This window comes from Physeter macrocephalus, chromosome 11, assembly GCF_002837175.3.
Source record: "Physeter macrocephalus isolate SW-GA chromosome 11, ASM283717v5, whole genome shotgun sequence".
Lineage (NCBI taxonomy): Eukaryota > Metazoa > Chordata > Mammalia > Artiodactyla > Physeteridae > Physeter > Physeter macrocephalus.
In genome coordinates this window covers 894,926-908,005 of record NC_041224.1, presented here as the reverse complement: position 1 = coordinate 908,005, position 13,080 = coordinate 894,926, and the positions used below count along the sequence as shown (strand labels likewise).

At 42.2% G+C, this 13,080-nt stretch overlaps 2 protein-coding genes across 3 annotated transcripts in view; one reads left to right on the top strand and one right to left on the bottom strand.

Annotated features, from left to right (window-relative positions):
• Nucleotides 1–4,067, bottom strand: part of TTK (TTK protein kinase) — a 92,513-nt gene extending 88,446 nt beyond the window's left edge. Inside the window, exon 1 of the mRNA XM_055087674.1 lies at nt 3,911–4,067. The gene's annotated coding sequence lies outside the window, so the exon portion shown is untranslated. The remainder of the gene's footprint in view (nt 1–3,910) is intronic.
• A 237-nt stretch (nt 4,068–4,304) lies between these two features.
• The window catches only part of ELOVL4 (ELOVL fatty acid elongase 4), a 46,500-nt gene continuing 37,724 nt past the window's right edge, over nt 4,305–13,080 (top strand). Inside the window, exon 1 of one of the 2 annotated variants that reach the window (XM_055087678.1) lies at nt 4,305–4,705. In XM_055087678.1, coding sequence (XP_054943653.1) covers nt 4,606–4,705 — 100 coding nt within the window. In that variant the 5' untranslated portion in view covers nt 4,305–4,605. The remainder of the gene's footprint in view (nt 4,706–13,080) is intronic. The other variant, XM_007104886.4, reaches the window with a different exon arrangement.

Below are 13,080 nucleotides of genomic sequence, written 5' to 3'. Positions count from 1 at the left end.
GACACAAAAGACCCCGAATAGCCAAAGCAGTCGTGAGGGAAAAAAAACAGAGCTGGAGGAATCAGACTCCCTGACTTCAGACTATACTACAAAGCTATAGTCATCAAGACAATATGGTACGGGAACAAAACCAGAAATATAGATTAATGGAACAGGATAGAAAGCCCAGAGATAAACCTATGCACCTCAAGACAATATGGTACGGGAACAAAACCAGAAATATAGATTAATGGAACAGGATAGAAAGCCCAGAGATAAACCTATGCACCTATGGTTAACTAATCTATGACAAAGAAGGCAAGGATATACAATGGAGAAAAGACAGTCTCTTTAATAAGTGGTGCTGGGAAAACTGGACAGCTACATGTAAAAGAATGAAATTAGAACACTCCCTAACACCATACACAAAACTAACTCAAAATGGATTAAATAGATAAATGTAAGACCAGACACCATAAAATTCTTAGAGGAAAACATAGGAAGAACACTCTTTGACACAAATCACAGCAAGATCTTCTCTGACCCATTTCCTAGAGTAATGGAAATAAAAACAAAAATAAACAAATGGGACCTAATGAAAAAAAGCTTTTGCACAGCAAAGGAAACTATAAACAAGATGAAAAGACAACCCTCATAATGGGAGAAAATATTTGCAAACAAATCAACGGACAAAAGATTAATCTCCAAAATATATGAACAGCTCATTCAGCTCAATATTTAAAAAACAAACAACCCAATCCAAAAATGGGTAGAAGGCCTAAATAGACATCTCTCCAGAGAAGAGATACAGCTGGTCAAGAGGCACATGAAAAGCTGCTCAACATCATTAATTATTAGAGAAATACAAATCAAAACTACAATGAGGTATCACCTCACACCAGTTAGAATGGGCATCACCAGAAAATCTACAAACAACAAATGCTGGAGAGGGTGTGGAGAAAAGGCAATCCTCTTGTACTGTTGGTGGGAATGTAAATTGATACAGCCACTATGGAGAACAGTATGGAGGTTCCTTAAAAAACTAAAAATAGAATTACCGTATGACCCAGCAATCCCACTCCTGAGCATATACCCAGAGAAAACCATAATTCAAAAAGACACATGCACCCCAATGTTCATTGCAGCACTATTTACAATAGCCAGGTCATAGAAGCAACCTAAATGACCACTGACAGATGAATGGATAAAGAAGATGTGGTACATATGTACAATGGAATATTACTCAGCCATAAAATGGAATGAAATTGGGTCATTTTGTAGAGATGTGGATGGACCTAGAAACTGTCATACAAAGTGAAGTAAGTCAGAAAGAGAAAAATATCATATATTAACGCATATATGTGGCATCTAGAAAAATGGTACAGAAGAACCAGTTTTTAAGGCAGATATAGAGACACAGATGTAGAGAACAACATATGGACACCAAGGGGGGAAAGCAGGGGGGGGGGTGGTGGTGGTGGTGGGATGAATTGGGAGATTGGGATTGACATATATACACTAATATGTGTAAAACAGGTAACTAATAAGAACCTGCTGTACAAAAAAATAAAATAAATTCACAAAAAAAGAAATTTAGTTGACGTTATCAGTGTAAAATAGGGTGTTATAATTTTAAGCTATTTCATGTGAGCCTCATGGTGACCACAAGGAAAAAACCTTTAGAGTTACACACACACACACACACACACACACAATTTTTTTGCTATTTTATATAAAATCATTTTATTATAATCATACCCTCTCCTTTAGTTTTTGTAGGTAACTGTATTGCATTTTTATTCAGTCCTCAACAAAGAACTCTGTTCTCAAAATTTTGCAGATACCATGGATGCTTGTATTTGATTTTGTTCTGTCACAATGCCACCAAGATCTTTGTTAGATGGCTGTCACTCTAGCTGAGTGGACAGCAGGTCTCCTTCCCTTTGCACAATCACGGTAGGTAGGCTTTGGGTTTGGTTAGCCAGTGGTGTTTGTAAACCACTTGTGAACTGAGGACTGGCCTGTCAGTCTCAGTGCTGGGTGATAGGGCTCCAGAGCAGGTAAGTTCTAGGGCTCTGGGTCTTGGTGTATGTTTGGACAGCTCATAAATGCAAACAAACATACTACTGTACCAAGTAGGGCATGAAGGAGTCAGAAGTGCCACTCCTGACATATTTGTCTTCACTTGTCTAGGATTTTCTTATATGTGACAGGCGCCCCCTAGTGAATACAGGGACTTAAGTTGGCCTCACTATAAAAGAGAGACTGGAGAAATACTCTCTGAAATGGTTTTAAGAATTTCACACTGTATTAAACGAGATGCTGCGATTTCGTGCATGTGAATGGGAGAGAGGATGGGGATCTGTTCTCCATAGGAAGCATCCAGGATCTCACAATACAGAAGTAGTCATCAATTTTCTAGATGAAGTTCAAACTAATCTGAACCTTGCTAGACCACCAAAGTACATAAGTAGATTATTGAACATTATTACTCTCCAAATATAGAGACTTGACTGGGTTTCTTTTTTCTAATATAGCTAATAGCTTCTAGGATCAGACTGACACACATAAATTGCAGTTGAGACTTGAGAAACCATAATTTCAATCCAAAACACTTTAATCTGATAAATATATTTGATAAATTACATTTTATTTTGTTAATTTCACAAATAGAGCATTTAATGAAGACTATGGTTGCTTGAGCAATACAATAAAGCAGTTACTTTTAGTTATCTCTTCTTTCCCTAAAGTGTCTGCCACTTGTAGTCCTTGATATGTTCTGAAAAAATATGTTATCATTTTGACATCATCATAAATACTTTATTAATTATTATTTATAGCACTGGGTTGGGTCCTCAAAAAGGAACCCCAGGGCTTCCCTGGTGGCGCAGTGGTTGCGCGTCCGCCTGCCGATGCAGGGGAACCGGGTTCGCGCCCCGGTCCGGGAGGATCCCACGTGCCGCGGAGCGGCTGGGCCCGTGAGCCATGGCCGCTGAGCCTGCGCGTCCGGAGCCTGTGCTCCGCAACGGGAGAGGCCACAACAGAGGAAGGCCCGCATACCACAAAAACAAAACAAAACAAAAAAAAGGAACCCCCAAATAATTCTTATGCTCTAGGATGCTTCCAATATAAAATAAAATGAAAGGACATATAACGGGTCAATTGGAAAAGAAATAAATCAAACAACTATGATAAAAGATAGTATTCAGATTATTTTAACAGTGTCAAAGAGCAGAAACAACTAACACTGCATTCAATGGCCTTTAAATATAGCATCCTAAATCACCAATTGGAGAAAACGTTACACAAAAGCAGGCGACATGCTTAAATACCAAGTAGGTGAAAAGGTTATTGGACTCTTCTGAAAGGTCTTGTTCAATGTCAGAAACTTTCAAATTACGAACTGTATGTAGTTTTGCTCCTTTTCAGGGGTAAGATTATCTTGTTACCTCCCATCATCTTCTTATTATCTAAACAATTAAAAAAAATACTTTTCCCTCTTTCACCTAGATTGTCTTTTGTCTCCTGAGCAATTATCCTTTTAGATTCACCACAACGCCGTCAGGTCTAAGCGGACTTTTCTAATTGTAAGGCCTCTCTCGGCCCTCTCTCTTTTCCTCATGACCTCATTTAATTATTAGAACCTTACTTAACAATTAAATTGCTTTGACTATGCTCTGTATATTAAAAGGGCCTACGGAACACATGCAAGCATTCATTCAAATTATTTGTTAACTTGCTAATGATTAGACCCCAAAGTCCATTCTCCATCACTGCAGCTGTGAAGACAAACATGCCTTTACTAATTTAGAGGAATAACTTCTGTATCTCCCTTGTCCTGGTGACAAGTCTGTGCAGGTGGAGGTGAAGGAAACAGAACCGAAGGGAAATCGAAGTGAATGACAGGTAAGGACCAAAGCACGTCGCCTACCTCAGCCTTCCCCACCAAACGCCCATTCTTCCCCGTCCAGTTTCTTAAGGCGCATCCAGGGTGGATGCGAGGTCACGCGTGGGAAGGCGTCATACTCCTCCGCAGGGGCCCGATGGGAGAGGGAGGCGGGGAAGGGGAGCGGGGAGACCCGCGGGGGGAGGTGGCAAGGGGAGGCCGCGGTGCCCCGCTCCCCAGACCACGCGTAGAGCACGAGGACGAGGGACGCGGGGCGGCCAGCGCCTGCGCGGCCGCGGCCCCGGGCCCCGCAGGCCCCTCCCCGCCGCAGTATCCCTGCGCAAAGTCCCCGCGCGCGGGCGGGAGGAGGGGAGCGCCGGCCCCGCCTCCCCGCGCGCGGTCACGTGACACCGACCGAGGAGACTGGAGCGGCGGCGGCGCGCGGCGGCAGACGGGTGCAGCGCCCGGCGCTCACGGCAGGATCTCCTCCTCCTCCTCCACCTCCTCCTCCTCCACCTCCTCCTCCTCCTCCTCCTCCCGGGAGCTTTGACACTACCTTCTCCTCCGCCCGGATCGTCGCCGCCGCGGCGCCCCGACGAAGGGGAGAAGACGCAGCTGGGCCGCCGCCGTTAGAGGGGTCCCCGGCTGCCGCTCGCTCGGTCCGCCGTCGCCTCGGAGGTCGATCCTCCCGCGGGGTCTCCGCTTCCTCCTCCCAACGCCGGCGCCCGCTCACCGCCGCGATGGGGCTCCTGGACTCGGAGCCGGGCAGCGTCCTGAACGTGGTGTCCACGGCGCTCAACGACACCGTGGAGTTCTACCGCTGGACCTTGTCCATCACAGGTAAACCTCCCCATCCTCGCCTGGCCCCGCAGGAGACACCAGCCGGCGGCCTCGGAGCGCCCGGCCCGGCAGCGCCCCTGCCCCCTGCGGCTGTTGGGATGCTGCGGATCCGAGGAGGTGCCGGGCGCGGAGACGGCGCTAGGGCTCTGGTTAATCTGATCCGAACGTTAAGTCTTCCCCCTCCCCTCGACGCTTGCCCGGTTTTCCTCTGAGCTTCCACCATCTCTCGTCAGGTTCTCGGATGCAGGAGCTGGCATTTCAGATGGAGCCTGGGCTGCTGAGAGCTCGGCGCAGGCCTGCCCCACCCTGTGGTCCCACATCTTCCGAGCTCTGACAGTTCTCTCTTGCACATTTTTAACATTTAGCGATATTCCGTCGGTGAGATGGCTCGGGAGAGCGGAGGGCCCAGTGGTCGCTGTCCTTTTGCTTCTTTTGGCCTCCTGGTTGCTTTGACACACCTGCTAATATTTTCTTGTCTAGCTCGTCCGTCTAGAATATAATTTGGAATGAAAAGGCAAAAGCCGTTGTTCGGCTCCTTGAACCTTGGAGGAGGTTAGTTTCCAAGGCTTTTTCAACAACAGATAGGCTTGAAGTGATTGTCTGTGATGGCTTTGCGCAGTGCAGTGCGGTCAGGGGGAGGGGGAAGGTTAAAACACCGGGAAAGAAGTAGGGAATCTTTAGGAAAGGGGGTCTCTACAGCAGCACCTAGAGGTGGTCCCAGAAACCCACACGTATACAATTGTCTTAAAATGGCAAACTTTTCCCTTTGGGTGTTGCAGTTTGACAGGGATCGTTAGTTGGCTGAGCTAGGCAGCTTTTCTAAGGGGAAGAGTTGTGCTAATATGTTATTTTTATATTTTGCCATTTATTTTCTTCATTTACTTCAGTTACTTTTGGGTTTAAAGCATTTACAAGTTTTTGAAATAAACAATTAAGCTAACAGGATTTTAGAAATGATCTTATGTTTTGCCATTTCCAGTCCTTTTGCAGTATTGCCCTGCATCCCAGTGGCGGAGGAGGTTAACATTACATGTTAGGACTGTGCCTCCCTTCCCAAGGAATGGAAATATATTCCTGTAGTTTGGTGTTCGTTGTTAGAGTCAATGGGATAGTGGTTACAGCATGAACACAGTACAATACATGGGATATATGTCGTGGAAAAAAACGTGTGCCGGAATTATTTATGTGTAAGACAAAATGATTCTTTGGCATTGATGTGGCTTTAACTTCTTTAGCAAAGTGTATTCTTTTTCAGAAGATCTCAAGTTTGACACTGAGAAATAAGCTACTTATTTAGCTGTTGCACTTGAAAATGGTTAAAAAGCACTTTGTAATGGAGTCGTTCCTTTTTAAGTCTCTCTTCTATGTAGTGTACGCTGAGGTTATGCTGCTGTACCTACAAAAACTGGCAAAGGTGTATCCTTCCCTTCGTCTCTGTGATTTTGGTTATTTAAACATTGCATCAGGGTTTCCCACTACACAATTGTACAGAGCTGAACATCAGGCAAGCTCTTTGGCAGATAATTGCACTTTGCATGCTTCAGAGTTCAGGCCTCATCAAGGTCCTCAAATCTCCGTATAGCCAGCCACACCCAGGAGTTCTCATTCCTGTCTGTCCTTCTTTCCTACCTCAGAGCTTTCCCACCTCTGGAGTCGCAGAGCAATTGACAGCAAAGGAAGAATATGCCTTTCGGTGATGGTTATTTCCTTCCTAATGATGCTTGTATAAAAAAAATCACAAATGAAACGGGAAGCTGTGTGCACTTGCCTCATGTGAAAGCTGTCCACGAGCCTGTGAAGGGCAAATAATGTAATATTGAGGGCCAAGCCGGAGTAGTGAGAGTAGCCACTAGAACGAAGTGACCTCTCACTAGCAGATCAGAGGGAAGGTATTCACCCATGCTCTGGCTATCCACTTACGAAACCCGAGACTGCTTCCTTGCTTTCTGTAATGAGCTACCTAGTGTAGGTAGATGGTATTTCTTAGCCAACTTAGAGGCTTAGTGGGTTCTACCTTGCTGCTGTGTAAGAGGGCTATTTCAGACTCAGGCAGAATAGGTCTGCCCTGTTTCCTTTCACCCTCTCACCACCCCCCTTCTTCTGTGCTCTCCTATCTGTGATTCATTCGCACTACTCTGATTCCAAGAGGATCTCCTTGCTATAGTTTCCTGAAAATCTGGGTGAAGGAGTTTCAAAGTAGAAAAGTAGCTTATGAGATGAGGCTGAAGAAGAAGGTGATGTGTCAGAGGGGAAGATAAAAGTGGGCAGAGAGAAAGATGGTGTTGAGAAATAGCGATGAGTATGGTGAAAGAATGCGGATCATTCAGGGAGAGAAAGAAATGAGCAAGGCTTTGTGCCCTGAGTGCTTTCATTCTCACACTGTAGTTGTGTGCTTCTTCGTTTCTGTTTTATCAGTTCATTAAATACTTCTCTCCACTGAGGTTTCTGCCTAAGTATAAAGTTAAGTGTAAAGTTTTCTGCCTAACTCTATCTACTTTGGACTTTCAGAACAGGAATAGTTACACATTTGTTGAGTACATTTGATGAGCCCAGAGATTTTTGCCCTTGGGCAGTTTCTGCAAAAATACCATTTTGCGCTGTTATATCAAATGGTGGTATTTTTAAAAATAAATTTATTTATTTATTTATCTTTTTTTTTTTTTTTTTTTGGCTGCATTGGGTCTTCGTTGCTGCACACAGGCTTTTCCTAGTTGCGGTGAATGGGGGCTGGTGGCTTCTCTTGTTGCGGATCACGGGCTCTAGGCTCGCGGGCTTCAGTAGTTGTGGCACATGGGCTCAGTAGTTGTGGCACATGGGCTCAGTAGTTGTGGCTCACGGGCTCTAGAGTGCAGGCTCAGTAGTTGTGGCACACAGGCTTAGTTGCTCCGCGGCATGTGGGATCTTCCCGGACCAGGGCTCGAACCCATGTCCCCTGCATTGGCAGGCGATTTTTAACCACTGCAGCACCAGGGAAGTCCCCCAAATGGTGGTATTTAATAAAACACGTCCAAAGCAATGTATAAAAATTGGGCTTTTCAAAGACACATATCTAGCAAATACAGAATATGTCCCATAGTGTATAAACACGGAAAGTATTACTTTTACTACATCATTAACACTTTATACATTGGAGTCAAAACTTTGAAAGAGCTGTACTTTTCGAAAAACAGCAAAAATAAATTTTCCCTTCTCTATATTATATTTTTAGATATTTTGAACAAGTAAGTGAGTCTTGGTTTATAATATATAGGAAAGTATAGACTGGTATAGGACATTTTTATACCCGTTGGTGGCATGAGAGTAGGTACTCTGATGTCATTGTGTTTTTTTTTTCTATTTTTTCACTTTAGGAGTACATTAAAATTATTAGGACTGGGATCCTAGGCTCAAAGTGTACATCTGATCAAGAAGAATTGTATGTAAAATTTGAAAACCAATGAGTCTTAATATCCCCAACTTATAAATGCCCATTTGTACCCGAATTGTACCTTGTATTTTCCGTTGCATTTATTATTTTAATAAATACTTATTAGTACCATTTTGTGTAACTGATATTAACATAGAAACATCCTAGAAAGTTAGTAGCCAGCATGCCCACAATAAGGCCAGATGTCTCTTGAGCTACCATATTTCTTTTTGACCACATGTTTTTTTTTTTAATTTTAAACTTTTTATTTTATGTTGGAGTATAGTTGATTAACAACGTTGTGATAGTTTCAGGTGTACAGCAAAGTGATTCAGTTATACATATACATGCATTTATTCTTTTTCCAATTATTTTCCCATTTAGGTTGTTACATAACACTGAGCCGAGTTCCCTGTGCTATACAGTAGGTCTTTGTTGGTTATCTATTTTAAATATAGCACTGTGTACATTGACCACATGTTTTTAAACAGCCATTGTTCTTGGAGTATATTTGTACATGCATGTGGGTTTGGTGGGGCACTTTGACACTGCTCTCTGTTCACAAATATAGCACCCTATACCTGGGTGAAAAATGAGTGTCTGCTTGGGAGTTGAAGTTAGAGCGTGAAAGGCCAGTCTAGCGGGCCTTCCCCTCACTTTGGAGGGGCAGAAGGGAGTATAGGGGATGAGTGGTTCAGGAGGAGGGGGACTCCTGTGGGGTGATGATGAAATCCAGAAGCTACGCTTGTATAACCTGTCCTTCTTACCTCATCACCTGCCACGTGCAGGCACAGGTCTGGGCTCTGGGGAGAGAACGAAGACACTCGGTCACCGCCCCACGCAGCTTACGGCCGTTCCACCTCCCTTGGCCTCACGGTCTGAAGGCAGTGTGATCGGAGTCAGAGTCAGGCCTAGCTGGGGCCTCGGGAAGGTCAGGAGATTGCTTCTCCACTCTCCTCATCTCCACTTCCACTTGCACCGCGGCCTTTTGTCATGAGAGGAATGTACAGGCGCTGCCTTTAGAGTATTTTAGCTGTTTCACCGCGTGAAGTTGACGTGGATACCGTTGGGGAGAGTACTTGAAAGGTCGACTAAGGAAAGGGGTGTCAAAACTAAAAAGCCATGGAAACTGGGGATGAGTCTAAGGACCAGTGAGTCAGCCTGGTGTGCTGAGACGGGGGGCCCGTGGGAGGGGACGTTTAACTCAGCTCAGATAGGCAGGGTCTGTCCCACAGATTGCTGGGCCCCAGAGGAGCACGGGTCTTTAATATCGTCTATTATAGTTACGTTGGTTTTGTTATTTGTCACAGTTAATGTAGAGTGTTTTATCTACGTTATTATCTATAACAGGTTTTTGTTTGGCCTAGCCTGGAAACTCACTCACCATTTTCAATGTTTCTTTGAGAAAAGACATTCTAAGTTCTAGGCAGTTAATTAAAGACAAATATGTGGAACGTGTCCATCTTCTAATGTGGGGTCTCCCTTAGGCAGCATTTTCAATGAGGTCCTGGTCTTATCCTTCTTTCATAACCTCCCTGAAGCCTCTAGGAGGTCCATGCCATTTTAGGGTTGTTTGTTTGTTTGTTTGATTCTTGTTACTTTTTCCCTCACCAGTGGTTTTTGGTGGCAGACTCATGGATTCTAATGTCTGATGCTCTTGTCCGTTCCCCAGCAGCATGTAGCAAAGCATCCAATCACAGATGGAATTCCAGGAGGGGAAAACAGTGCAAGTTCTAAAACTGGTGTCAGGACACAGTTTTATACAGTTAGATTCTTTGGCTTAGGGAAACAAGGTTTTAAGAATTATGTAGACAGTTATATCAGACAGTGATATAACTTTGTGATCTTAAGTGCCACAAAGAAGTTGATCATCCTTTTAAAATTGGATGTTTTTTTTTTTTTGGTCCTAAGATAATGTCATTAGTGAATGATTTAATATTATTAACATAAGCATTATTTTACATTTATTGAGTCACTTATTATTTTGAATTAGACATATATTAGCACATACAGAAGAGATGGGTAACAGAATCTGTCTTTTCTCATGCTACATGGCTCTTTTTTCTTTTTCATTATCAGGACGTTTTTCAATTAAGGTGCTGTTGTTTTATTTTCCCTTAGAATGAGAGTGTATTAGAATATATATTTTAAAAATCATACGGGTTTTGACTTTTAGAAAAGAGAAAGGAGGAAGAAATACATGGCCTTTCAAAACCAGTTTCCAGCTCTCCTTTCTAACTTGGTCAGTCAGCACTTCCCTGCCCACAGACGTGCAGCTCTAGCCACCTTGGATAACTCACCCGTGAGTAAAACGTGTGCACGTCTGCCTTGATGTCCCTTATCACACTGCCCTTGCCTTTACTGCCCTTTCCCCTGGCTCCCGCCTCACGTGCCCTTCACCCAGGCCCGCCGGGCTCAGCCTCCCTCCCACACGGAGCCTTTCTCGGTCGTGGTACCCGGAGCAGCTCATTGCCGCATCTGATCCCATCGTCCTAAACAGTTGCTCGTGTACATTCCTTGTGCTGTTCCTTCGGGGGCTCTGTTGTCTGGTACTGTTTTAACCTTCATGATTATTTATCTTTTCACTTTGTATTTTTCTCCCCAACACTAGGAAGTGCGCATACATTTGTTGATTTGATACAACCCTCTTAATCCAGTGTAATTTCAAATAGTGATATATTCTGGTTGCTAAATACCAATAAGGTTTTGGGCTACACTAAATTACAGAGAGTTTTAAAAATGATCTTTATCATTTTTTTTTTTAAATACCAATAAGGTTTTGGGCTACACTAAATTACAGAGAGTTTTAAAAATGATCTTTATCATTTTTAAAGGTAGTCATAAATTCAATTGATGTTGGCTAAATTTAATGAAGGAGTCAAACCATTAAATCACTTAGCACAAAATACTTTCAAGAGATGTAAAATCAGATGTATTTCTTCCTCTCTCCTCATGGTCTGTGCGGAAGCCTTGTGATGTGTGTGGGAGTGAGGAGGGCAGCGTGGTGTACGGAATGGAAAGGATCCTGGACTGGTGTTTAGGGGACCGAGGCTTTAGTCCCAGATCTGCCGCTAATTAGCCATGAGAGTTTGGAGCTGTCCCTTTGCTTTTCCAACTCAACTTTTTTCATCTCTTAATTGAGTTGAATTAGGTAATCTCTAAGGTCTCATCCGGCTCTTAAATTCTGGATATAGATGGAACTTTAAAAAATTCTTTAAATAGGTAAAGCAATTTCAAACAAACATATATTGATGAGTAATTGAAAAACCTCATTCTATGCAACAATGCCAATCTTCTCCAACAAGACTGTTGCTAGTGCTGCCCAAGTAGTGAAAATAACAGATTAATATTTAGTCCTTTTTACTTTCTCTTATCTGCTCCATAGGAAATAGTTAAAGGAATAGAAAAACAAAGGGATACAGATATTTAAGCACCTGTTTTGACATAGCACTGTGCTTGTTGCTATAATTCTGTACCCATTTAACGATCTACATATTCCTTGAACAACCCAGAGTTAACTATTTTGTCAAAAATAATAACAGTAACATTAGAGAATAAGTTTATTATTCTGCAGGTGGTTTCATGGTCTTGGGCATGGTCAAGGGCAAATTATTACATTTTTACATGGTCTTGGGCAAATTATTCCTGATTCTTTGGGGCTCATATTTCTACCTGTACAATTAGAAGGTTTGAGATTACATGTTCTCTTAAGGCCATTTTATTGAATCCTTGTAATAGCTCCTAAAACAATGGCTTAGATAGTCTAATCTTAATCTTACTTTATATTTTTTTTCTATAGAACATAAAAATTTTATCATACATTATTACAAAAGATTTTTCAATTATAGACACTTTATCTTTGAGCATTCCTAACTTAAATTTGGAAGTATGGCTTAAAATTTTTGCAAAATTGCTACAAATACGTAGGCGTTAGCATATGGGGAAAACAAAAGAATTAAATGGCTTTGGTGTAAGTATGTTCCTTAGCTAAAGTGGTAATTTAAAAAAATCTTACTTTCGTCATTTATTTTTCTCCATGGAATATTGTCATTCTTAAACAAATACCTCAATATAATCTTTTATTTGTGGTCACATTTAATTAGAATATGTCTTGGAATTTGAAAGGCAAGTGCATTAATCCACTGAAGGAATCAGTTACTCACTGTTAAGTGTGATTGCATTAAGGCATTTGTGATTTTGAACTAGAGTGTTTGAAGCAGTATGTTCCTCTGTTTTCATTTTATTTGTTTATGAAATAAAACTTAGGCACAGATATGTATTGTTAAAGAATTTAGTATATTTGCACACCTGTGTTCATAACAGCACTATTCATAGTAGCCAAGAGATGGAAGCAACCCAGATATCCACTGATGGATGAGTGGATGAACAAAATGTGATATATACATACAGTGGGATATTATTCCGCCTTAAAAAGGAAGGAAAGTCTGACACAGCTACAACATGGATGAACCTTGAGGACATTATGCCAAGAAATAAGTCCGTCACAAAGAGACGAATACTGGTGATTCCACTTATATGAGGTCTCTACAGTAGTCAAATTCATAGAAGCAGTGTAGTGCGGTGGTTGCGGGGGGCTGGGGAGAGGGGGAGATAGGGAGTTGTTTAATGGGTACCGGGTTTCAGTTTTGCAAGATGAGAAAGCTGCAGAGGTTGGTCGCACAACAGTGTGAATATAAGTAACACTAATGAAGTAACACTAATGAAATGTACACTGAAAAATGATTGAGATGGTAAAGTTCATGTGTTTTTTACTACAACTAAAAAAAAAGGAATTTCATATGTTATACAATTAATATAGCACCTCTAGATATAATCTTTCTTCGGTGTTCAGTGCTGAAACAGTTGATTCTTCTATTTTATTTTTTTAGTTTATTGTAAAATGGCTTTCTTTGTAGAGTATGCATAACTGTTGCTTAAAAAAAAAAGTACCCATGTGGCTAGACAGTAG